Genomic DNA, 24,706 nt, shown 5'->3' with positions numbered 1-24,706 from the left:
AACACGACGCGTCGCGTCTCTCCGACATGGCGGACCCCGCCGCGCAGATCCAAGAGGGGATCGATGTGGTGAAGGAGCAGACGCATGCCGCAGGCCTCTTGGGGCAGGGGCTGCTCGAGCACCAGCGCCACCTCGAGGCGCTGCTCGACGAATTCAATGACCCAGCACGGCGCCTGAGCGCAGAGGAAGAGGAGCAAGCCCTGGCCGAGCTGCAGGACCTGCACGAGCAGCGCGACAAGCTGCTCGAGCAGCTCAGCGCGGCGCTGAGCCTGTCGAAGCAGGCGGCACCGCGCACGATGCCGTTCTTTGCGAGCGCGCCCAGCAGCGCGTCGGACGACGTCGACCGCCTCAGGCACGACAAGGACGAGGCGGCGCGCCAGGTCGAGGTCGTCAAGATGCGCGTCGCAGACCTCGAGACAAAGCACGACGCGTTCAAGCAGGAAAATTGGGACCTGTACGTGGCACACCAGCAGCTCGAGGAGCAGCTCGCACAGCGCGTCGCGGCGCAGAACAAGGCAGAGAGCGAGCGCCAGCGCCTCGCGTCCGAGCTCGCACAGATCCGCGACTCGGTCGAAACCCAGCGCATCGAGCTCGAGATGAAGGAGGAAGAGGTGCGCAAACTCCAAAAGCAGCACGAGACCGACCAGGCCGTCGCTCGCCGCGACCGCGCCGGCTTCCGTCGGAACGTCTCCGACTTGCAGGGGCAGCTCAAGCGCATGCAGGGCACCGGGCAGCGGGGGCAGCGCATCGTCACACCGTCCGCCGAAGTGGCACCGGCGCCGGCGCCAAAGGAGGAGGCGGCGGCCGACGACGCGTCGCACCTCCGGCACCGCTTTGCGCTGGACGAGGGCACGGGCGATGCGCCGGCGATGCCCATCGCGAACGCCGAGACCGAGGAGCTGCGCTCCAAGCTCGCGATCGCCGTCAAGCGCATGGGACGCGATAGCCAGCAGCAGCGCCGCCTGCGCGAGCAGCTGACAGATCTCAAGCGCATGCTCGCAAGTGCGGGCATGCACTCGCCGGACGACGACGACGACGATCTGGACGAGGGAAACGACGACGAGGCGTGGATCACCGAGGCGATCTCTGCCGCGCCGCCCAAGCCGCGCCCGCTGCGCCGCCGGGGCGCAAAGCGGATTGTCTCGCGCGAGCTGTCGGTGCCGAGCGTGCCCGAAGTGCCGGAGAATGCAGACTGGATCGACGACGACCTCGGCGACGAGAGCGTCATTATCCGCGACCACCCGCTCGACCCCGGCCTGTTTGGCAGCCACGTCTCGCTCGCCGATCAGGCCGGCCTGCGCTCGCTCACGAAGCGCTCGCCGAGCGGCGTGATCAACACGGGTGCCCTCGGCGCCGAACTCGATGCTGAGGGATACACGGCGCAGCCCGAGATGGTCGACGTCGGTATCATGACCGAGGGCGATATCGTGCAAGAAGCGCTCGAAAAGGCACACCAGGAGCACGCTCAGGCCCTTGCCGAGCTAGAGCAAAAATACAAGGCCGAACACGAGCGCACGGTCGGCCAGCACGCCGCTGTCCTTGCCTCGCTCGAGCAGCAGCACACGTCACGGCTGCAGTCGGCACTGTCGGAACGCGACGAGGAGCACGGAACGCGCCAAAAGGAGGCGCAGGACACGCACACTGCCGCGCTCGCCAAGCTCCAGAGCGACCACGAGGCGGATATTGCGCGCGCGCGTGCCGAGCACGACAGCGTCCTCGACCAGCTCAAGCGCGAGCACGCCTCGTCCCTCGACGAGCGCAGCAAGGAGCAGGCCAAGGCGCTGGCTGCCAAGGATGTCGAGCGCGAGCAGGCGCTTGCGACGCTCGCCGACGAGCACCGCCGCGCCACGCAGTCGCTCACCAGCGAGCACCAAGCCAAGGAGGCCAAGCACACGGCCAAGGTCGACCAGCTCGCCAAAGACCATGCGGCCTCCCTCGAGAGCCTCCAGAAGGAGCACGCCGCACAGGCCGATACCCTCAAGCGCGAGCACGCCAGCACGGTCGAGGTGCTCAAGAGCGAGCATGTCAAGGCGCTGAAATCGAACGCTGCCGAGCTCGACGACAAACACAAGTCGGCGCTCTCTGCCAAGGACGCTGCCCACGCCGCCGCGCTGGCCGCCCTCGAGGCGACGCATACCGATGCATTTGCGGCGCACCGCACCGAGCACGACGAGCGCGTGCGCTCGCTCAACGACAGCCATGCGTCGGCGCTCGCTGCCAAGGACGACGACCTTGCTACGAAGCTCGGCGCGCTCAAGAAGGAACACGCCGATGCACTGGCTGCTGCGAAGGACGAGCATACAAGCGCGGTACAGACGCTGCAGAAGGAGCACGAAAAGGCGCTGGCCGACAAGGAGGCTGCGTACACTGTGCTGTCTACCGACTTGGAGGCGGCGCTTGCAAGCCACGACAAGGCGCTCAAGGACACCGAGGACAAGCATGCGGCAGAGATTGCCGAGCTCAAGAAGACGCACGGCGAGCAGCTTGCATCGGCAGAGGCAGCCAAGGCGCAAGCTACCAAGCAGCTCGAAAAGGAGCACGAAACGTCCATCCAGAACAAGGAGGCCGAGCACGCCAAAGCCCTGGCGTCGCTCAAGGACGAGCATGCCAAGGCCCTGCAGAGCAAGGACGACGAGATCGCCGCGGCTCGCGAGGCCTCTGAGAAGGAGCACAAGGCCTCGCTCAAGAGCAAGGACAAGGAGCACAAGGCCGCGCTGGCCGAGGCGATCAAGACCAAAGAGGCCGAGCATGCCAAGGTCATTGCATCCCTCAAAGACGAGCACACCGAGGCGATCAAGAGCAGGGACGCCCAACACGAGTCGGCCCTTGCTTCTCTCAAGGACGAGCATGCGGCTGCGCACCAGCGCACGGTGGACGAGCACACTGCAGCTCTTGCATCGCTCAAGGACGAGCACGCTGCTGCACTCGAGGGTAAGGACGCCGAGCACAAGGCGTCGCTTGCGGACGCCGTCAAGGCCAAGGGTGCCGAGCTCGCTTCGGCTCTTGACTCGCTCAGGAAAGAGCACACGGATGCCATCACGAGCAAGGATGCCGAGCACGGCTCGGCGCTCGCCTCGCTCAAGGACGAGCACAAGTCGGCTCTTTCCTCGCTTAAGGACGAGCACGCCAAAGCTATCGCCTCCCTTGAGAATGAGCATGCCTCGGCCATTCAGAGCAAGGTGGACGAGCTCAAGGCCGCTCGCGAGGCATCTGAAAAGGAGCACAAGGCCTCGCTCAAGAGCAAGGACAAGGCGCACAAGACGGCGCTTGCCGAGGCAGCCAAGAGCAAAGAGGCCGAGCATGCCAAGGCCCTCGACACGCTCAAGAAGGATCACGCAGCGTCGCTTCAGAGCAAGGAGGATGAGCACAACAATGCCCTCACTGGCAAAGAGGCCGCGCACGCCAAGGCCCTCGCCTCGCTCAAGGACGAGCACGCCGCGGCACTCAAGAGCAAGGATGCCGAACACGCCACGGCACTTGCCTCGCTTAAGGACACGCACGCCAAGGCACTCGAGGGCAGCGATAGCGAGCATGCATCGGCCCTCGAGGCTGTCATGAAAGAGCACATCGACGCGATGAAGAGCAAGGCGAGTGAGCACGCCGAGGCCCTCGAGGCCCTCGAGAAGAAACACGCCGATGCGCTTCAGAGCCGTGATGCCGAGCACACATCGGCCATCGAGTCGCTCAAGAACAAGCACGCCGAGGCTCTTGCCTCGCTCAAGGACGAGCACAAGAGTGCTCTTTCCTCCAAGGCGACAGAGCACGCGTCGGCTCTCGATACACTCCGGAAAGAGCTGGAGGAGGCGCTCAAGAGCAAGGAGGACGAGCACTCTTCTGCCCTCGCCTCGTACACCAAGGAGCATGCCGACAAGCTCGAACAGAAAGAAGCCGAGCACGCTTCTGCTCTCGAGACCCTCAAGAAGGAGCTTGCCGACACCCTCCAGGGCAAGGAGAAGGAGCACACCGAGGCGACAACGGCCAAAGAGGCAGAGCACGCGTCCCTTCTCGAGTCGCTCAGGAAGGACCACGCCGATGCGCTCGAGGCCCTCCAGAAGGAGCACAGCGAAGCCCTTGCCGCTGCCAAGGAAGACAGCAAGTCTGCTGCCAGCAAGCTCAAAAAAGAGCACAAGGCCGCTCTGTCAAGCAAGGACAAGGAGCATGCTACCTCGCTCGAGGCGCTCAAGAGCGAGCACACCGCCGCGATCGAGCAGCTCAAGAAGGAGCACGACGAGGCAGCTGCGGCCAAGGACGGTACGCACGCGTCGAACCTGGACAAGCTCAAGGAGGAGCACGACGCTGCGCTCAAGAGCGAAGCGACGAAGCATACCGCGGCCCTCGAAGAGCTCAAGAAAGAGCACCAGGCCGCTCTGGACAGCAAGGTTGCCGAGCACGCCTCGGCGCTCGAGAAGCTCAAGGAGGAACACGCCAAGGCCCTCGCCGCTACGGTCAAAGCACTCGAAGAGCACAAGGCCAGCGCAGCGGCAAAGGAGACCGAGCACGCCTCGCTCCTCGAGTCGCTCAAGAAGGAGCACGCCGATGCCGTCTCGGCCAAAGACTCGCATCACACTTCTCTCCTCGAGTCGCTCAAGAGCGACCATGCCTCGGTCCTCGAGAGCCTCGCCAAAGAGCACTCCGAAGCCCTTGCCTCGGCCACAAGCAAGCAGGCCGAGCAGCACCAGGCTGAGCTCGCTTCGAACGTCCAGGAGCACACTGCCGCCTTGGACAGTCTCCAGAAGGAGCACGATGCCTTGCTCCAAGGGCTCAGGAAGGAGCACAGCGAAGCGCTCAGCGCAGCTACATCCGAAAAGGACGCGGCGCTGCGCGACCTCCAAAAGTCGCACGAGGCTGCGATCGCAAGCAAGGAGCAAGAGCACATGTCTGCTATCGACACGCTCAAGAAGCAGCATGCCGACTCGCTATCTGCGGCGATGGGTGATCAAGAGTCTGTCGTCATCGAGCTGCGTGCGGCGCACGATGCTGCGCTTGCAGACAAAGCCAAGGAGCACGATGCGGCGTTTGCATCGCTCAAGACGGAGCATGCCGACGCGCTCTCTCAGGCCGTTGCCGACAAGGAGTCTGCACTGGCCGAGTTGCGCTCCTCGCACGACACGACCCTCAAGGGTCAGGGCGAAGAGCACAGCCGCGCATTGGGCGCGCTCGAGTCGGAGCACCGCAAGGAGCTCGAGGCGCTCCTGGGCGAACACGCCGAAGCGCTGGCCAAGGCGCAGTCTGCCCAGGACGCATTGGCCGCCCAGCTCAAGGACGAGCACGCCTCGGCCCTGTCGCACAAGGACGAGGAGCACCGCGCTGCGCTCGAGGCTCTTCAGAAAGAGCACGCCGCAGCGCTTGCTTCGGCTACGGCCGACCAGGACGCGTCCAAGAGCGAGCTGCAAGCGAGCCACAAGGCTGCGCTTGCCAAGCAGGCCGACAAGCACACGTCTGCGCTCGATGCACTCAAGAAGGAACATGCCGAGGCCGTGTCCAAGGCCGTTTCCGAGAAAGAGTCGGAGCACACGGCCGCGCTCGAGAACCTGCAGGAAGAGCATGTTATGGACAAGGCTTCTGCGCTGCACGAGCTGGAAGAGAAGCATGCGGCTGCGGTGGCCGAGCACACTTCGATCTTGGACGAGCTCAAAAAGGCGCACAGCGACGACCTCGCAGCGGTGCGTGCCAAGCACGAAAGCACCGTGGCCGCGCGCGACGCAAAGCACACCGACGAGCTCGCTGCGCTCAAAAAGGCGCACGAAGCGGCGCTTGCGTCGTCCGATACCGACATGGCCGCTGCTCTCTCTGCCAAGGAGGCGGAGCACGAGGCGTCGGTCAGTGCGCTCCATGGCGAGTATGCCAAGGCGCTGTCGGCCAAAGAGGCCGAGCTCAGTGCTGCGCTCGAAGCTGCCAAGGCCGAGCACGCCAAGGCACTCGAAGCTGCCAAGGCCGAGCATGCCAAGGCGCTCGATGCGCTCCGGAGCGAGCACGAAATCGCGCTGTCCTCCAAGGGCACCGATCACACGGCGGCCCTCGGCGCGCTCAAGAGCGAGCACGAGGCGGCGCTGTCCTCCAAGGATGCCGAGCATACCAGCGTCCTCGATGCCCTCAAGGAGGAGCACGCCCAGGCCCTGTCGAAGCTCGAGACCGAGCACGCTGCGGCGCTCACCGACGCCGGTGCACAGTACGGTGAGCGCGACGAGGCACGCGTCAAGGCGCATGCCGACGCCATGATGGCCAAAGAGCTCGACAATGCACGTGCTATAGACACGCTCACCAGCGAGCTTGAGCGGCAGCATGCCGAGGCGCAGTCGAAGCTTGCCGAGGACCATGCCAAGGCGATCTCTGCGTCCGAAGCATCCCAAGCAAGCACCATTGCCGACCTGCAAAAGCAGCAGCAGACCGAGCTCGATGCGCGTGCTGCCGAGCACGCCGCTGCGCTCGCGTCGCTCCGCGCCGAGCACGCCGCGCACCTCGAGGCACTTGAGGCGGAGCAAGGCACGAAAGACGCTGCTGCGCACGACGCGCTCAAAAGCGAGTATGAGGCGAAGCACGCCGCGCTGCGTGCCGATATCGAGAGCGAGTACAAGGCGAAGCATGCCGCGGCGCTCAACGACGTCAAGGAGGAGTACAACACGACGCACGCCTCGATTATCGAGACGCTCGAGGCGGAGCAGGCCGCAAAGCATGCGCTTGCAATCGAAGCGATGCAGCAAGAGCACGCCGACCTGCTCACGCAGCGCGATGTGGCGCACACCGAGCAGCTCGAAGCGCTTGCGCAGCGTCTCTCTGACGAGCACACTGCGGCGCTCGCGCGCCACACGGAGGATCTCGGAGTGAAGTTTGACGCGGAGCGTATCGCGGCGCTGCAGGCGCTCGAGGAGCAGCATGCCGAGGCGATGCTCGACCGTTCGACCGCGCATGCCACTGCCCTCGACGCGCTCAAAGGAGAGCACCAAGCCGGCGATGGCGAACTTGCGGCGTTGCGCGAGGAGCTTGCGTCGCAGCGCGACGTGTTTGCGCAGATGCAGGCCGACCGCGAGCACTTTGAGGCGCTGGTGGCTGAGCTGCGCAAGCAGCTTGCCCTGCGCAACAGCGAGGTCGAGGCGCTCGAAGGCATGCGCCGCTCTGCGTCCGAGGCGCACTCGCTCGCGTCGACCTCGGCGCAGTCGCAGCTCGACACGGTTCGTGCCGAGAAGGAGGCTGCGGCGCGGCGTGCCGATGCGCTCGAGCGCGAGCTCAACGAGCTCCGTGCCGAGCTGGCATCCGTGCGGACGCCGCCTGCGCCCATCTCGCGCCACCAGCGTGGCGAGTCGAACGCGTCGTCGGCAATGACGGTCGACACGTCCTTCCACGACGCCGAGTCCGAGCAAGAGCACGACATTCCCGAGTGGGTCGGCCGTCCGGCTGCTGCGCCCCTTGCGCTTCCTGCGCACATGCGGCACATTGACCCCGAGGTGGCCGACGCGATTTTGCAGTGCATGATCGGCGAGTACATGTACAAGTACACGCGGCGCGGCATCTTTGGCGGTGCCGAGAAGCGGCACAAGCGCTACTTCTTTATCAACCCCTACAACCGCTCGATTCACTGGACCGACAAGGACCCCAGCACGACGCCCGGCGGCCGTTCCAAGACGGCGCACCTCGCGCAGGTCGCGCTTGCTGACGACAACAACCAGCAGCCCCCCGGCCTGTACTGCCAGAGCATTGTGATCGGCACAGGCCGGCGCGAGATCAAGATCACGGCGCCGACCAAAGCGCGTCACCGCATCTGGTGCACCGCGCTTGGGTGCCTGCTGCAGAAAGGCGACGCGCTGTCGGCAGACCCCGCCCCCCCCTCGGTTCCCCTGGAGCTTGGCGGGCGCGACGAGCACGAAAGCGGGACGTTGACGGCCCGCGCCAAGAGCGTGCTGCGCCGTCGTCCCGACGAAGCGAAAGGCGATCTGTCGCCCAGCAAGACGCTGCGAAACACGCGCACGTCGTCGCGCATGTCCCGTGTCACACCCGTGTACTCTGTGTTGAACGACCCCAGCGATCCACACGCGCCCAGCCGCTCGGGTCCCCGCTCCAGTCGGCGTGCGAACCCCGAGGTGCGTGGGACGCTCACGCACGACGCGCCCGAGGAGCCCCTGTCCTCTGGCCACGCGTCGCGTCTTAGTCTCCCGTTCCGCAAATAATAGATTCGTAGCTAGTTACGCAGCGGCGACTGCTGCGTCGGCAGCAGACCAAAGCGCTTTTTGATCACAATACGGTTGCGCGAAAACTTGTCGTCCGGCGAAAAGCGCGCTGGAATTAGAGGTAACACATACCAGGGTGAGCAGAACGCGTCATGACACCGTTCGGCGCCGTCTTCTTGAGCGTATACAGCCGCTTGCCGTCCGGCCCCGTCGAGTACATCAAATGCATGGTGGCAAGAAAAAACGAAGTAAGGTTTAGTCAGCACATCGCCCGTTGCTCTCGCCATGCGTGTTGCGTGGGCTGGCTGGGCGGCGCTGGCCGCGACGGTGAGCGCGATCAAGTTTGAGCTGCCTTCTGCAAAGAATCCGACGCCGTTCTGTATCTGGAACTATGCGCTGGAGGATACCCTTGCCGTGATCTCGATCAACGTCATTCCCCGCGACCAGCGGACGGCCGCGGACCAGAGCATCGACGTGAGGGTCATCGACCGGACGCACCACAATGTGTACCTGAGCAAGAAGGATCTGAAGGACGAGACGCGTCTGGCGATTAACACGCACCACGATGCGGACCTCGGCGTGTGCATCTCGAACAAGGGAAAGCGTACGTGACGACACTCACCCAGGCGACCACCTCCTCACAGACATCGACTTGGACGTCCACCTCGGCGGCGACGCCATTGACTATAACGCGATTGCGAACCAAGAGTCTCTGTCGGGTATGGAGACGGAGCTGCGCAAGCTCGCAGACGTCGCCGACGAGATCCTCGAGGAAATGGAATACCTCAAAACGCGCGAGATGCGCCTCAACTCGACCAACAGTACGTATCCCGTCTCACACAGCCTCGACGCTGAAGCGCGTACACGGATTCGCGTGGTTCTCCCTGTTTGCCGTCACCATCTTGGGCGTGTGGCAGGTGTACCATCTACGGGGCTTTTTCAAGCGCAAGTACCTCATCGACTAGCTTTGGTAGGACTCTGGCGCTGTGCTTCTTGCTCGCGGAAGAACGCGCGGACAGCCTCCTCGCTCACGAGCTCGTGCCGCTCGGCAAAGGGGCGCAGGTGCTCGTACAGCGCATCGCGCAGACCTTGGTAGGCACGCAGCGACTCGAGCATCTGGGGGCGGGGGAGATGGCCAAGCGCCGCGACCGCGCGGTCGTACGTCGACGAGCCGGACGTTGCCGACGCGGCATCGTCCGCATCGGCGGGGGGGTCGTACGTCTCTTCTTCATCGTACACATAGGGGTAGGCCGCCCACGCTGGAGCACAGTCGCTGCAGCGGCACAGGCGCGCACGGAACGACGGCGCAAGAAAGACGTCGTGCCGCTTCAAAGGCGAGACGATCGCGGGGTGAGGAGACGCAGGTGCGCGGCACGCATCCTTGCGGCTCTTTTTGGCAGGCGGCGAGTGCGGCGGCGAAGCCGAGGCGACTGCGTCGGCGGCCGCGTCTGCAGCGCCATAGAGGCATACATTTCCTTTTTTCTGTACAGAGACTCCGTCCCACACCTCGGGGCCACTTGCCGTAGGCAGCATCCAGCCGGCCGTCCCGGCATACGTCCGCAAGACGCCGGCGTCCGGTGCCTGTAAACACGCATGGCAAATCATCCCGTCAAAATCACCCGCACGCAGCACCGACGCATCAAACGATGTACACGACTCGTGGAGCCATTCCTCACACACAAGACATTGGTACATGGTCTGGGTGAGCTACCGAGCATACCTCTTCCTCCGTCTCGGGGTCGTACGTCTTGCCGCGTTCGCACACGCAAAAGTGCCCTTGGAAGTTGTGCGAGTACGCATTGTCGTTCGGCACGTCCCAGCCTTTGTTCTTCTCGCCCTTGCGCAGCGCGCACGGCACTGCGTCGGGGGGGTATCCGGTATCGGTAACGTCGCCCTTCGCTACGCGCTCGCGGTACAGCGATGGCGTGCCACAGTCGCACCGAAAGTTGCGCTTGTGAAAAAGCTCGACAAGCTCATGTTCGCCGTGGCATACGACACTGCATGCCGCACACACGCCGCCGCCGCCGCACGTCCGGCACGCGTACACCGGCTGCCGAAGCGCACCGAGGCTGTGTGTGCACTTGTCGATCCGAAACGGGAGCGCCTCGGACGCCTGCGTCTCGAGCTGCTCTTGCTGGTCAATGAGATCCTGTGCCGTGAACCCGAGCTCCGGCGCGAGCTCCGGCGCAGGCGCCTGGGGGTCCGGCAGCGCGTCTGACGCCTGCATCGTGCGAAACAAACACCCCGATTTCACCCCCGATTTCACCCCGATCCAGGCACGATAATCAGTGGCCCCTGCGTCGTGCGACCATGCGGTTCTTTAACCTGTGGCTCGCGTGCCTCGGCGCGGTGGCTGCATGGGAAAAGGTAGAGACAGGTATGTGCCGAGACTGATGTAGCGGCTTCGCATGTGCGTACTTTACTGCACGACGAGACGACGCACTTTGTCGCCTCCCTGGGCACGACGACCAAGAGCGATCCGCCGATCGCGTTGATCGGTGCGGAATACTACGCGCCGTGCTTTAATCGCTCGCTTTCCAGCATAGTCGAGGGTGCGCACGAAGGCGATCTCTTGTTCCTCGCGCTCCCCGTCTCGGAAAACTGGCGCAACGCGCTTGCACCCAACGCCTCGGCCTCTGTCTTTGTCGGCTCAAATCCGGATCCCGATGTCGTCGATCCGCGGCATAGCACAATCAGCGCGGCGGGGCGTATGCACTGGGCGGAAGGGCGCCCGGCGTGGCGCAAAGGGATGCCGTCCAAAGGGCGCGCCAACCTCCATGGGAAAATGCACCTCGTGCCCGCCTCGCCGGCCGCCGACACGCTCGCGGCGTGCTTCACCACATACCACCCCGATGCAGCCGCGTGGAAGCCGGGATCGCGCATGAGCCCGCACCTTGCCAAGTGGGCGCGCTTTGAAGTGCAGCGCATCTACTATGTTGGCGGGTTCGGCGACGAGCACTACATTGGCACCATTCCTTTGGACCTCTATCGCAATACGTCCAACGCACCACCCCTCGTTTTTCAGTAGTTACGAGCGCCGTCGCTTTGGGGGCGAATGATGGTTCTCCTCGTCGTCAACCAGTGCGAGCTCGACGGCAATGCCGGCACGCAGCAGTACATCGATCCAGACTTTTTGCTTTTCACTGAGGCGGTCGTTGGGGCTCTTGACCTCGGCAAAGCAGATCGCGCGGTCCTCGTAGCGCCATAGGCACAGGTCGGGGAATCCGCTCGTGCGCATCGCCCACTCTTCGCACAGCAGGCGGCACAGCAGCGCAAGGGCATGGCCACCGATGCACTCGCAGATTTCCTCGAGGTCGCTTTGAGAATAATCGTCCCAGCGGCACGCGACTGCGTACGTCTTGAGCGGGCGCTCGCGTGCGTCTGCCGCACGCAGCAGGTCCAGGCCGCCGGTCGCTTCGATCACGGCGAGGCGCGCGGCGATAGCATCGTGCCGCGCTACTGCAAACACATCGGTAGGCAAGTCGAGCGGCTCGCGCTGGTACGCCGTCTCAAACGCGCCATCCACATCCATAAAGAGGACGTCCCACATGAGCAGCGTAAACAAAAAGAGCACGACGTTGCCTTCGCAGTGGAATCCACGAAAGTGGCGGCGCGCATAGGCTTCGAGGCACAGCTCTTCCACCGTGCACGGCTCGTTGCGTGCGCTGCGCCACACGCTGCGGCCATGCGTCGAGGTGGCCGGGGGAAGGCGCACGCCGGTAATGCGCACCTCCTTCGCCTGGCGCAGCTGGTTGTGCACAAACGTGCGGCGCTCGGCGCGGGGTATCTTGAGCTGCCCCTCAAGCCGCTCAATGCGCCGCTGCAGACCAAAGACATAGACGAGGTGCGTATCCGGATCGGCGAGCGCCGCGACGCAGCACGCCAGGGCATCCTGCTTCGCCTCGTGTGCGCCGCGCCCGTCCGCCTTGGCGCACAGGAGTGCGAGGCGGTCGTGCCACTGGCCCCGGCGGCCGCGCCGAAAGAAGCGCTGGCTGAGCAGCGCACGCAGGATGCTACGTTCTCGCTCGCGCTGGCCGAGGCGGGCAAGGCACTCACACCCTTTGTACAGGACGCGCGTGAGGACCCAGCCGGGGTGGAAGCGCATGCGCACATAGGTCGACTGGTCGATATCGTGCGGAAACGTTTTGCGCAGGTCGGCCAGCCCCGCTTTCCACAGCGGCCACGCCTCGTCCAGGACGACAACGCCGTCCGAGGCGGCGTCGGGCGTACCTAGTGCCTCGATCTGCGTGTCCATAGCCTCTTCGAGCTGGAGTGCGTACTCGTACTGCAGCAATGCGTCGCGCGAGGCAAAGAGATCGGGCGTGCGACGTGTGCGGTAGCTTGGAAAGTGACACTTGCGCGTGCGGGACAGCACGCCGGACGTCAGGAGCGAGCCCAGCGCCGGCCGCCCGCGGTAGTAGACGAGGGCCACGCGGTCGATCAGCGCACACACGTCCGGCACGAGCTTGATGCAGCCCGCCATGGCGCGCTCCAGCTCCTCTTCGAGGCGGCGGTGCGTCGCCTGGAAGTCGACACGCAGTTCGCGCCGGCCCGCATCAGCGAGGCCGAGGAGCGTCGCATTCTTTGGCTTTGCCAGCAGCGCCGCTGTGAGCGCGTCGCGCGTCGTGTGGCGCGGCACGCCGAGTCGCCTCGCGAGGCTTTTGAGCTCATCCAGTGTCAGGAGCGAGAGGCGCGCCTCGAGACCTCCTTGCATCTCTGCGTCCATCATGGCAAAGCGGTATAGTTCGTCGTCGTTGCCCGGGGCGGCAAACGGGCGGCAGAGATGGGTGCATGCGGCGTGCAGGTCGCGAACATCGTTGTCGTACGCGAGGCGGTCGATCCGGTGCCAGTCGCGTTTGCGCTGCACGAGGCGCACGAGCAGGTAGCGTGCGTCGTACGGGAGGAGAAAGGTCTGCGACAGGCAGTCGCGCTCGCGCTCCGAAAAGAGATGGCTCTCGTGCTCGAGCACGACACAGATCATCTCCTGGACGAGTTCGACGTACATCGACTCGCGCCCGTAGCGCATCGGTCCGTCGGGAGGCTCGGTATCTACATGTGCCTCGGGGGTATCGTGCAAGAGGGTATCGTCCAGCGACGCGAACGAATCGTCGGCATCCGGCTGCGATGCGCCTGCCGCAAGGAACGGAGGCTCATCCATCTCAGCCCAGAGTCCGTCGCTGCTTGGCTCGTTCGTGGGCGTGCGTGCGGGACTCGTCTCGGCTTCGTGCGTCACGCCGCGCACGAGCCTCGTTTCGAAAAAACCGGTCTGGCGTGCGCTTCGCACGCAGCTGTGCGGCGCGCTCACGTTCGCGCGCCTCGCGTGCCTGCCGCTCGTCCTCCATCGACTGCGGCTCGGACGCGCGCTTCGCCCCCCAGGTGCGTGGCGGCGCTTTTTGCCGCATGTACGTCTGCACGGCGTTCAGGGGATCGTGTGACGACTTGCGCACCGTATCCTTGTAGCAGTCTTCCAACTGCTCATCCTCGGTTTTTCGCTGCTCGCGCCCGTTGCGCAGGTCCGCATTGGCGTACCACGGCTTGAGCTCGAGGGCGGTCTTTTCCATGTACTGCGACAGGGACTCTTGCTTCGGCGCCTCCTTTGCCTGCGGCATGTGCCCGCTCTCGCAGTCCTGCCAAAAGTTAATGTGGCCGTCGTGCGTCGTGATCGACGCGTTGTTCGTCTCGACCGCGACGCCGTCGCGCACGTCGCGCCGCCGCCGCAGCGTCTCGAGGCGGTCGCTGCGGTCCGCATCCGCCAAACGCTGCGCCTCCGCCTCGTCCTTCGTACGCGCCTCCTCCTCGTCGCGCCGTACCCGCTCAACGTTCTCGCGGTTGTACGGATCTGGGTCAGCGCCTCCACCTACGATAGCTCTTCTTCGGCGCCAGATGCAGTGGCATCGTGTTCCATGTGGAGGCGGCAGTGCCTGCACGGTGATTGGATAAACACGCGCCACATCAACACGCTCGCTCCTTGCTGGACGCGTCGACCGTGCGCAATGGTAGGCGCGAAGCCGTTGGTCAATACGGACCCCGACCGCAAGGATGTGTGGGTCCCCGATGCTACTGAAGGCTATGTGTCTGCCTATGTCGTGGAGGAAAAAGGGAGCGAGAGCATGGTGTGCCTTGCGAACGGCACGGTGCTTACGGTGCCGACCGCGACGCTGAGCGAGATGAACCCCATCAAGTTTGACAAGGTGGAGGACATTGCGGACCTGACCTTTTTGAACGAGGCGTCGGTTGTGCACAATCTGCGTCAGCGCTACTTTAGCTCGCTGATCTATGTGCGTTGCGAAGCTGACCCAGACCTACTCGGGCCTTTTCCTGGTCGCCGTGAATCCGTACCATGCGCTGCCGATCTACTCGGAGGCGACGGTTGAGCAGTACAAAGGCATGCGGCGCGAGGCGAATCCGCCACACATCTTTGCGGTCGCCGACGGGGCGATCCAAAACATGATCCACATGCAGGAGAACCAGAGTCTGCTCATCACGGGTGAGTCGGGCGCGGGCAAGACGGAGAACACGAAGCGCGTGATCCAGTACCTGGCCGCGGTGGCGGTCGATGCAGACGCAGATGCGGTGCACGCTTCGCGGCGGCTGTCCCACGAGCCGCTCGGCCTGCTCGAGCGCCAGATCCTCCAGGCGAATCCCATTCTCGAGGCGTTTGGTAATGCGCAGACCGTCCGCAACAACAACTCGAGCCGATTCGGCAAGTTTATTCGCATCGAGTTTACCGCGCACGGCGCGATCGCCGGCGGGCATATCGAGTGGTACCTCCTCGAAAAGAGCCGCGTGCACAGCCGCAGCACCAACGAGCGCAACTTTCATATCTTTTACCAGCTCTTGCGCAGCCGCGACAAGGGCCTGCTGGACGCTTTGCGGCTTACGAGCTTCCCCGACTCGTACGCGTTTCTTAAGTCGTCGCGCAAAGACGTCGAAGGCGTGGACGACTCGCACGAGTGGCACCACCTGCGCTCGGCGCTGCAGACGATGGGCTTTAGCGAGGACGAGGAAGAGGACCTGTTCCGCGTCGTCGCCGCGATTCTGCACCTCGGCAACCTCGAGATCGCCGAGGACCGCTCGGAGCAGGCGCGTATTACCAACCCCGGGCAGCTCGACGTGGTGTGTGACGTGCTCGGCGTGGAGCCGAGCAAGCTCTCCAGCGCGCTCGTACGCCCGACGGTGCGTGCGGGCCGCGAGACGGTGACGCAGGCGCGCAACAAGAAGCAGGTCACGGACGAGATCGCGGCGTTGTGCAAGACCATGTACGAAAAGACGTTTGGGTGGCTCGTCGACCGCATTAACCATGTGCTCGACCGCCCGACGAGCAAGTCGCGCTTTATCGGCGTGCTCGACATTGCCGGCTTTGAGATCTTTGAGACGAATTCGTTCGAGCAGCTCTGCATCAACTATACAAACGAAAGGCTGCAGCAGTTCTTCAACCACCACATGTTTATGCTCGAGCAGGAAGAGTATGCTCGCGAGCACATTCAGTGGGACTATGTCAACTTTGGCCTGGATCTGCAGCCGACGATCGACCTGATTGAGTCCACGAGTCCGATCGGTATTCTGTCGTGCCTCGACGAAGAGTGTATCATGCCCAAGGCCAGCGACCAGACCTTTACCGACAAACTGAGTGCGACGTGGCAGTCCAAGAGCGACACGACCAAGTTTGTCGCCTCGCGCCAGGTCAAGCGCTTTGTCGTGCGCCACTACGCCGGGAATGTCGAGTACAACACCGAGCAGTGGCTCGACAAGAACCGCGATCCGCTGAACGAGAACGTGGCGCGTGTTCTCGCCGCATCGCACACGCCGTTCCTCGCGGGGCTCTTTGCCGAGTTCGAGGCGCCGACCGAGGCGCCGCGCGGCGGCCGCCGCGGCGCTTTCCGCACCGTCGGCCAGCGCCACAAGGAGCAGCTCGCGTCGCTCATGGCGCAGCTCGATGCGACGCAGCCCCACTTTGTGCGCTGTATCGTGCCAAACAGCGAGCGCAAGCCGGGGCGCATGGAACTGCCGCTGGTACTCGACCAGCTGCGCTGCAACGGTGTGCTCGAAGGTATCCGCATCGCGCGCCTCGGCTACCCCAACCGCCTGCTCTTTTCCGAGTTTTGCAGCCGGTATGCGCTGCTCGCGCCGGACGTCGAGGGTGGTATGGACGGCCGCCTAATGAGCCAGCGCATCGCCAAGGCGCTCCCGCTCGCCGACGACGTGTTCAAGATCGGTCTTACCAAGATCTTTTTCAAGGCCGGCGTCCTCGCCGAGATGGAAGAGCACCGCGACGCTTGCTTGCACGACATCTTTACGCGCTTCAACGCGGCCGCACGCCGTGCGAAAGAGATGCGCCGCCTGCAAAAGCGCCTGCGCCGCGCCGCCGCCACGATCACCATCCAAGAGCACGGCCGGGCGTACGCCGAGCTGCAGCGCTGGCCGTGGTGGCGCTTGTACACCAAGCTCCTGCCGCTCCTTGCTGCGTCGCAGGACGACGAGGAACGCAAGCGCCGCGAGCTCGAGCAGGCCATGGCACGCGAGCGTGCGCAGCGTGACGAGCAAGAACGTGCGGCGCTCGCGACGCTCGAGGCGCAGCTCGCCGCCGAGCGCGAGCGGTGCGACGCGGCGGCACGCGACGCGGCGCAGGCCGCCGAAGCGCTTGCGGCGCTCGAAGGCGCGACGGCAACGCTGCGTGCGGATGCCGACAGCCGCGCCGCCGAGCACAAAGCGCTCAGTGAGCAGCTCTCCGAGCTGCAGGCGGCGCACGACGCACTCGAGCAGGACGTGGTGCGCCTCACCACGCAGCTCGAGGAAGGCGCGCAGCGCGAGTCGGAGATGGCCGCCGACCTGCGCGGCCTCTCGACCCAGCTGGACGCGGCGCTGAGCGAGCGCGCGGACCTCGAAAAGGCCAAAGAGAGCGCCGAGGACCAGTACGCACAGCTGCAAGAGGCGCTCGCGTCTGCGCGTGCGGCGCTGCACGAGCACACCGATGCGGCCGAGGCGCACGTCCGCGACCTCGGCGCGCGGCACGAAAACGAGCTGCAGAGCGTCCGCGCAGAGCTCGAAGCGGCGCGCAGTGCGACGTCCACCAACGAAGCCGCGCACGACGAGCGCCGCCGTGCGCTCGAGTCGCAGATCGCCGCGGTCAACGCGGAGCTTGCGGCAAAGGCCGAGGCGCAAGCGCGGGCCGAGCAGCGTGCGTCGGAGCACGAAGCGCGTGCACGCGACGTGGCCGAGCGCAGCGATGCGTCCAGCGCCGCGCTTGCTGCGGCGGAGCAGCGTGCGTCGAACCTCGAAAAGAAGGTGGCGGCGCTCGAGGCGCAGCACACGTCGCTCTCGGAGAAGCACGCCGCGAACGAGAGCGGCGCGCGTGCGCTCATCGAGGCGCGAGACGTCGCGCAGAACGAAAACCGGACTGCGCAGCGCGCGCTAACGCAAGAAAAGTCCGCGCGCGAGTCGCTCGAGGCCAAGGTCGGCCGGCTCGAGGCGCAGTACACCCAAGCCGCGGCCGAGGCCAAGTCCAAGGGCGCCGAGCTCGCCAAAGCGCAGAGTGCCCTGAGCGGCGCCGAGGCCGAGCACAAGCGCTTGATGTCGGTGCAGAACAAGACGATTGTCGAGCACGTGCACGTGCTAGAAGAGGCGAAGAAGTACACCGACCGCCAGCTGAGCGACGTGCAGACCGAGCTGCAGGAGCTCACGTCCTACACCAAGTCGCTGGAACGTACGCGCCAGCGGCTGCAGCAGGACAATGAGCAGCTCGCCAAGGCCGCGAGTGCGACGCCCGAGCGCGACGATCAGGCCGAGAAGGAGCGCGATGCTGCGCGCGACGAGCTGCGCAAGGTCAAGCAGAGCGCCGACCTGACGCTGCGCCAGGTGCGCGCCGAGTACGAGACGCGCATCAAGAAGCTCGAGGACGAGATGCGCCACACTCAGCGCAACAAGTCGCTGCAGGACACCGACCGCGTGCTAAGCGACCTGCGGTCCGAGCGCAAGATGAGCTCGGCCGCACGCAAGGTGCTCGAAGAACTCCGGTTAGAGAACGAGCGGCTGGAGCAGGACCTCGCCGCCAAGGCCACGGCCCTCCGCCGCAAGTAGCTCCACATTGTTTAGTAAAGGACGCGTCGCGTCGCGCTTGTTCCTACGCGGCATGCGCGGAACGCCGGACTCGGCGGGGGATGCCTCGAAGAAGACGGCGGCGGGGCGCCGGCGGCATGGCGTAGTCAAGTCGCAGGGTATTAATAAGGTGCATGGACGTGTGCAGCTCTGTGCGTTTTGCCTCGGCACAGAGGAGGAGAACAGGATCACGAAGCAGCCGGAGCCGCTTATCATGTGCACCGAGTGCGGCAGCTGTGGTACGTAGTGTCGCTGACGCAGGCCATCCGTCGTGTATGCACTGGGATGTGGGCGGGAAAAAGACGGAGACCGTACAAGGGTACAACTGGTACTGTATGGAGTGCAAGACGTGCGAAGTGTGCCTCGACAAAGGGGACGACGAGCAGATCATGTTTTGCGACCGCTGCGACCGCGGCTGGCACTTGTACTGTTTGCGTCCGGCGCTGAGCAAGCCGCCGCGGGGGATGTGGTACTGCCCGACGTGCCGCGCCGGCGAGATGCAGAAGCCGGTCAAGGCCAAGAGCGCACGACCGTCGCCGCGCGCGACGCCGGAAGCCTCGCCAAAGCCGACGGTGGTGCGCCTGCGCCGTCCCAAGGATGAGGCAAGCAAGCGCATCAAGCTCATCGAGTCCGACTCGGACGAGGACGAGGACGAGGCAGAGGCAGTCGAGGACGACGAGCCGTTTGCCGGCCTCCTGAGCGGCGACGACGCGCTGACGCACCAAAACGACCCCAGTGCGAGCGACCGCGCGCGTTTCCAGAGCAGCAAGCACGCGGCCGAAGAGCAGCTGGGCGGTGCAGTGAGCACGCAGGCCGGCGGCCTCGCGCGCCTTCCGCAGCGCGCCGCGTCGGTCGCGAGCGACGCGCGTTTTGCGAGCCCTGCGAGCACCGCGACGGACGACACGAGTGTCGCGCAGCCCGTGCGCATGATCCGCTTTGGCGCGTACGACATCGATACCTGGTTCCAGGCGCCGTTTCCGGAAGAGTACAGCTCGGTGCCGGACGGCCGCCTGTGGATGTGCGAGTTCTGCCTAAAGTACATGAAGAGCCGGTTCATGGCAACGCGGCACCGCCTCAAATGCATCATGCACTACCCGCCGGGCCAGGAGATCTACCGTGCGAACAACATCTCCGTCTTTGAGGTGGACGGAAGCAAGAACAAGATCTACTGCCAGAACCTGTGCCTGCTTGCGAAGCTGTTTCTCGACCACAAGACGCTGTACTACGACGTGGAGCCGTTTCTGTTCTACGTGTTTGTCGAGAGCGACGCGACCGGCTCGCACTTTGTCGGCTATTATTCAAAAGAGAAGCGCAGCCCGATGGACTACAACGTGAGCTGCATTATGACGCTTCCCATCCACCAGCGCCGGGGCTGGGGGTACTTTTTGATCGCGATGAGCTACCTCCTCTCCCAAAAGGAAGGGCGCCTCGGCTCGCCGGAAAAACCGCTGTCGGATCTCGGTTTCCTGACCTACCGGAGCTACTGGACGCTGGCCATTTACCGCTTACTGCACGAGGCCAAGAGCCCGCCCACACTCCAAGGTACGTCTCGTTGCTCACCCAGACCTGTGCGCCGCGACCGGCATGAAGATGGAGGATGTGCTGTATACCCTGCAAGACCGTGCGATCCTCGTCCCGTTCCACAACGGCACGGAGCACGGCCGCCTCCCGCCCGAGTTCTTTACGCAGTCGGAGCCGCAGGCACACCCCGCGCCCGACACGCCGCTGAACGACTACCGCTTGGAGTGGGACGCAGAGGCGGTCCAGGCGTACCTCGCCAAGCACGACGCGAAAAACTACGTGCGTCTCGAGCCAGACAAGCTGCGCTGGACGCCGTTCCTGCTGCCCCGCCCCCGGCCTGCGCTCGACACGACCGACGCCGCGGCCTCGCTCGCCGATGCGCCCGAGATCAAGCAAGACGCATGATGTATTTGTACAGTCTACGATTGGGCCGCGTCCATGTCCATAGCCTGCGTAGAAGCCACGTCGACGGACACGTCGCCCTCCTCGGCGTCGTCCGTCTTGTCGATCATCTCGTCAGCCTCCATCGTGGTATCCGCTGCGGCCCCGCCTTCCGCCTTTTCCGTCGCGGCCCGCGCCTTGGCCGCGGCGCGATTGCGTGCAGCGGCGTCGGCGCGTGCGGCGGCCGACTTCTTCTGCAGGTCGCGGTACGCCTCGAGCTGCTCGCGCAGCTCCTTGCGCATCGACGCGGGAAACTCGAGCTCGCGCAATGCGTCGAGGACGTGCGCCGCAGAGATCGTCTTGTTGCCACGCGCAATGGCGACGTCGTGCGATGCGGCGGCTGCGTCAGAGAGGATACGTACTCAAATAGCTCACAAACACGGACGACGACTTGACGAGCGCCGACAGCGTGTCCTTGCGCAGCTGCACCGACTCGGGAATCTCGCTGCGTGCGAGCTTCGAGATGGAGGCCTTGGGCAGCTCGTACTGGTCGATGCCGAGGCCAAATGTGCCGCCCGCGGCGTTGGTCGCCGTCATGGTCTTGGCCGTGAGGTAGAGGTCCTCACGCGCAGACTCCTCGGCAGCTTCCTCGGTCCGCTCAACCTCCTCTTCCGGCGGGGCACTGCTCAGCAGCGTAGCGACGTCCGCCATCGTTTCGAGAGCGACGCGACGCGACGCGTACGTAATTCCACAAAATACTATAATACACTACGGCGCCCAGACCTTGACGGAGAGATCCACCGAGCCGGTCGCGACGACATTCACGGGATGCGCTGTGGGCTCGGCGCTGGAGTCTGATGCGTCCGAGACGCGGCTGCGGCCCCACGCAAGGCTCGTCACAAAGTGACTGTGCGCATCGACGGTCTGCACGCACCGGCCACTACTTAACTCCCATACACGCATCGTGCGGTCGTCGCTGACCGAGACGAGGTGCTTGCCGCTGGGCGAAAAGGCCAGCGCGCGTACCCAATTATCGTGTCCAGACTGGGTTAGGGGAGAAACGTACCAGTACGCGCAGGCATTGTCCCTGCTGGCTCCATACGCGGATCGTCTTGTCGCGCGAACCGGAAGCAATGTATTGGCCGGGAAGCGACGCGCTCGGATCGTCGCGCGGCATGCGGATGCCCGCGAGCGTGCGGATGTTGGCGTAGGCGGACATCGGTGCGAATGCGACGCACTCGACGACGTGCTCGTGGCCCCGCAGCTCGTGCCGCGCCTCGCCCGTTTGCGCGTCCCACAGCCGGAGGGTATGGTCGTTGGAGCCGCTGACCAACGTGCGGCCATCCTCCGACACGTCCACCGTGCGCACCCAGTCGTCATGGCCGTGCAGCGTGCGTGTGCAAAAGCCTGTCGCAGTCTCCCACACACGCAGTGTGCGGTCGCGCGAGGCAGAGACAATGTGCCGGTCGCCCGGCAGGAAGCGGACGCACGACACGCTGTGCTCGTGGCCGTGTAGCGTGCGCACGTTCTTCCAGCCTGCTGCAATGTCCCATATCTTGACGCTGAGGTCGGACGAGCAGGAGACTGGGTGAGTAAGGCAACGTACCCAGATACTGCCCGCTGTGGTCGAATGCGACAGACTGCACGGGCTTTGTATGCCCTTTGAGCGTCTGCTCCAGCTCGCCCGTTTCCCAGTCCCATATTTTGATCGTCGCGTCGTCGCTCGCTGTCGCCAGCTGGCTAAACTGGGGATGGAACGCGACGTCGGTCACCACCTGCCGGTGGCCGACCAGGACGTGCCGCGCGGGGTTCCGGGGGTACCAGTCCTGGACGGACGCACCTCTCCGTGCACTAGGTGCTGCATTCAGCTCCTTCTCGAGCTGCCGCACCTTGTTTTCGAGCTCCATATTCTGCATAAGCCCCACGACGTACCTTTTTCTGGAGGCGGATCGTGCTGAGCCATTTTTTCTCGAGGAGGCCCGCATACTTGCCTTTGGCGTCCGGCGTGTGCTCCAGCGCGGTGCAATTCTTCAGCGCATCGTACGCCTCGTGAAACTCGCTCTGAGAGAGGTACTCGAGCAGCGCACGGTGCAGCTCCTCGCGCTGCCGCTCCGACAAGGCGCTCATGGACGCCGTGAGCACGTGGTCCCACGTGGCAGAGCAACACTCCGCGTTACGCGGCGATGGCCATGGACAGCGGGGCGTCGACCGCGGTGCAAGTCGGTAGGTGTATTCGCTAATGCAGCTGTGCGTATCCGCCCAGATGCGGTAGGAGACATGTCGCGCCCGGTGCCGCGGCCGCTGCGCACCGTTGTGGCGCAGACGTCGCCGACGGCACTCGTCGTGGAACCGACGCTCCTCCCCTCCTCGACGCAGCGCGAGACGCGGCACCACTTTACGTTTGACCGGGTGTTTGAGCCAGAGGCTGCGCAGGTGTCTGTGTACAATGCGAGTGTGGAGCCGCTCGTGCGCCGGTTTCTGGACGGGTACAACACGACGATTTTTGCCTATGGCCAGACGTCGAGCGGCAAGTCGTACTCCATGGGCACGTCCGAAGCCAGCGAGGAGATCACAGAGGACGAGGCGCTGCATGGCGAGCTCGACGAGACCATCGGAATTATTCCGCGCGCTGCCGTGCAAATTTTCGAGAGCCTCAAGAACGACGACGACGCCCAGAGCGAGTACACGCTCCAGGCGTCGTTTCTCGAGCTCTACAATGAAGATCTGATCGACCTGCTTGCCGATCCAGACGTCGATGCGCCCAACCAGGTGCAGATCCGCGAGACGCGCGCGGGCGAGATCGTCTGGACGGGACTGCGCCAGCGCCAGGCGACGTGCGCGTCGGACGTCGTCGCGCTCCTCCAGAACGGCATGGCCATTCGCCAGACGCACGAGACGGAGATGAACACGCAGTCCTCGCGCTCGCACGCCATCTTTTCATTGTCGCTCACGCGGAAACGAAAGGCTGGGCCGGATCGCGCACGCTCTGCCCTCGGCGGTGCAGCGAGCCCGGAGCGCGCGATGCAGACGCCCGCGACACCGCTCGCACCGCGCACGCCGCGCTCGGGCCTTCCGACGCTCGGCGCGCGCAGCGCGTTTGGATTCCAGCGTGCCGCGACGCCCACGCGCCCCATGACGCCCACGCGTCCTGCCCAGACGCCGCGCCCGCGGCGCAGCGACGAGGAGATTGTCGTGACGACGAGCAAGCTGCACTTTGTCGACCTGGCCGGCTCGGAGCGTCTGAAGCGTACCGCAGCGACCGGCGACCGCGTGCGCGAAGGCATCTCGATCAACTCGGGCCTGCACGCGCTCGGCAACGTGATTAGCACGCTGAGTGATCCCGCCAAGGCGCGGCGTGCGACGCACATTCCCTACCGCGACAGCAAGTTGACGCGACTGCTGCAGGACAGCCTGGGAGGAAATGCGCACACCCTCATGATCGCCTGTATCTCGATGCTCGAGGCGAATGTGAACGAGACGCTGAATACGCTGCACTATGCGCAGCGCGCGCGGCACATCCGCAACACGGTCGAGCGCAACCAGACCGAGGCGGGGTGGGGCAGCGTCGAGTACCTGCAAGCGCAGGTCCTGCGCCTGCGCAAAGAGCTCGAGCTGGTGCGCTCGTCGAACGAGCTGATTATGGCCTCGCCCGAGAAGCGCTCGCCGAGTATGGTGCACTCGGACGCCGAGCAAGAGCTGCTTGCGTGGCAGGAAAAGTACTCGGCACTGAGCCGCAAGAATGTGCAGCTCACTGCCGAGCTCATCCACCTCGACCGACAGCAGGCCGCGCAGCGTACCGGCAGCGCGCCCGACTTTTTGGCGTCCGCCGAGCCGGTGATTGTCGAGTACGAAAAGACGGTCGACTCGCTCGAGGGGCAGCTGAACGTGATGAAGGCGTCGCTCGCCTCGTCCGAAGAGCTGCTGCTCGAGCGCGAGCGCGCCTTGACCAAGGCCAACGACCGCGCGGTGCACGCCGAGGCGCAGCTCGACGCGCTCCGCCAGACGGTGCGTGATCTGCACGAGCGCCTCGGCGTGCAAGGCGAGCCAAAACTCGGCCTCGACCAGCCGTCCTCGACGCCGCCCCGCCGTACCATGAGCAGCGACGGGGAGCGCTCGTTTGGGGGGGTGCTCGACTACTCGCGCGACAGTGCACGGCGGCCGAGCGACGGGCGGCGCTACCGCGTGTCGCTCACGTCGCGTGCGAGTGCGGACGAGACGCCCGAGGGCTCGCCCGCCGGCCTCCAGGCGAGCCGGCCGGACGTGTCGGCGGACAGCGTGCAGCTGCGCACGCAAGACACGAGCGACGACTCGATGCTCCTCCAGCCGAGCAAAGATGGGCTCGACATGGTCGCCGCCGCCGAGCGCGAGCTGCGCCAGCTGAACCTGCTGCTCGAAGCGAGCGCGAGCCCCCCCTCGGACCCCAAGACGGGCGAGAGTATGAACCGTGTGGGCAATCTGCTGCACTGGGTGCAGCAGTGCCAGTGCCCCAATGCGACGCATGACGGCTTCCCTTGTCGTACGTGTGGCTCGTCGTAGACTCCGTGTAT

General features: G+C 64.9%; 10 protein-coding genes across 10 annotated transcripts; 5 read left to right on the top strand and 5 right to left on the bottom strand.

The window, feature by feature from the left end:
- Nucleotides 1–26: 26 nt before the first annotated feature.
- Nucleotides 27–8,162, top strand: MJAP1_004246 (uncharacterized protein; the record flags this gene model as incomplete). Its single annotated transcript, XM_060268163.1, has 1 exon — nt 27–8,162. The coding sequence occupies one exon, from the start codon at nt 27–29 to the stop codon at nt 8,160–8,162; it is 8,136 nt and encodes a 2,711-aa protein (XP_060124146.1).
- Nucleotides 8,163–8,173: 11 nt separating this feature from the next.
- NOP10 (snoRNP complex protein) lies at nt 8,174–8,391 on the bottom strand (the record flags this gene model as incomplete). The annotated part of the gene is made up of 2 exons (XM_060268162.1): nt 8,174–8,271; nt 8,295–8,391. 2 exons carry the CDS (start codon nt 8,389–8,391, stop codon nt 8,174–8,176), a joined length of 195 nt encoding a protein of 64 aa, XP_060124145.1.
- Nucleotides 8,392–8,447: 56 nt separating this feature from the next.
- On the top strand, nt 8,448–9,017 carry ERV25 (vesicle coat component; the record flags this gene model as incomplete). Its single annotated transcript, XM_060268161.1, has 3 exons — nt 8,448–8,766; nt 8,807–8,913; nt 9,006–9,017. 3 exons carry the CDS (start codon nt 8,448–8,450, stop codon nt 9,015–9,017), a joined length of 438 nt encoding a protein of 145 aa, XP_060124144.1.
- Nucleotides 9,018–9,116: 99 nt separating this feature from the next.
- On the bottom strand, nt 9,117–10,389 carry MJAP1_004243 (RING-type E3 ubiquitin transferase; the record flags this gene model as incomplete). Its single annotated transcript, XM_060268160.1, has 2 exons — nt 9,117–9,860; nt 9,883–10,389. 2 exons carry the CDS (start codon nt 10,387–10,389, stop codon nt 9,117–9,119), a joined length of 1,251 nt encoding a protein of 416 aa, XP_060124143.1.
- Nucleotides 10,390–10,472: 83 nt separating this feature from the next.
- On the top strand, nt 10,473–11,190 carry MJAP1_004242 (uncharacterized protein; the record flags this gene model as incomplete). Its single annotated transcript, XM_060268159.1, has 2 exons — nt 10,473–10,539; nt 10,562–11,190. The coding sequence occupies 2 exons, from the start codon at nt 10,473–10,475 to the stop codon at nt 11,188–11,190; spliced, it is 696 nt and encodes a 231-aa protein (XP_060124142.1).
- MJAP1_004241 (phosphodiesterase I) lies at nt 11,191–14,057 on the bottom strand (the record flags this gene model as incomplete). The annotated part of the gene is made up of 3 exons (XM_060268158.1): nt 11,191–13,382; nt 13,405–14,001; nt 14,024–14,057. The coding sequence occupies 3 exons, from the start codon at nt 14,055–14,057 to the stop codon at nt 11,191–11,193; spliced, it is 2,823 nt and encodes a 940-aa protein (XP_060124141.1).
- Nucleotides 14,058–14,155: 98 nt separating this feature from the next.
- On the top strand, nt 14,156–18,239 carry MYO1_3 (class II myosin; the record flags this gene model as incomplete). The annotated part of the gene is made up of 2 exons (XM_060268157.1): nt 14,156–14,440; nt 14,463–18,239. 2 exons carry the CDS (start codon nt 14,156–14,158, stop codon nt 18,237–18,239), a joined length of 4,062 nt encoding a protein of 1,353 aa, XP_060124140.1.
- A 1,958-nt stretch (nt 18,240–20,197) lies between these two features.
- On the bottom strand, nt 20,198–20,870 carry MJAP1_004239 (DNA-directed DNA polymerase; the record flags this gene model as incomplete). The annotated part of the gene is made up of 2 exons (XM_060268156.1): nt 20,198–20,559; nt 20,582–20,870. The coding sequence occupies 2 exons, from the start codon at nt 20,868–20,870 to the stop codon at nt 20,198–20,200; spliced, it is 651 nt and encodes a 216-aa protein (XP_060124139.1).
- Nucleotides 20,871–20,927: 57 nt separating this feature from the next.
- LIS1 (Lissencephaly-1) lies at nt 20,928–22,286 on the bottom strand (the record flags this gene model as incomplete). Its single annotated transcript, XM_060268155.1, has 4 exons — nt 20,928–21,203; nt 21,226–21,743; nt 21,766–22,069; nt 22,092–22,286. 4 exons carry the CDS (start codon nt 22,284–22,286, stop codon nt 20,928–20,930), a joined length of 1,293 nt encoding a protein of 430 aa, XP_060124138.1.
- Nucleotides 22,287–22,342: 56 nt separating this feature from the next.
- On the top strand, nt 22,343–24,695 carry MJAP1_004237 (uncharacterized protein; the record flags this gene model as incomplete). Its single annotated transcript, XM_060268154.1, has 2 exons — nt 22,343–22,382; nt 22,405–24,695. The coding sequence occupies 2 exons, from the start codon at nt 22,343–22,345 to the stop codon at nt 24,693–24,695; spliced, it is 2,331 nt and encodes a 776-aa protein (XP_060124137.1).
- Between the last annotated feature and the right edge of the window lie 11 nt (nt 24,696–24,706).

Source organism: Malassezia japonica, chromosome 9 (genome assembly GCF_029542785.1).
Source record: "Malassezia japonica chromosome 9, complete sequence".
NCBI lineage: Eukaryota > Fungi > Basidiomycota > Malasseziomycetes > Malasseziales > Malasseziaceae > Malassezia > Malassezia japonica.
The sequence above is the reverse complement of the archived record's forward strand: the minus strand, read 5'-3'. Positions and strand labels throughout refer to the sequence as shown.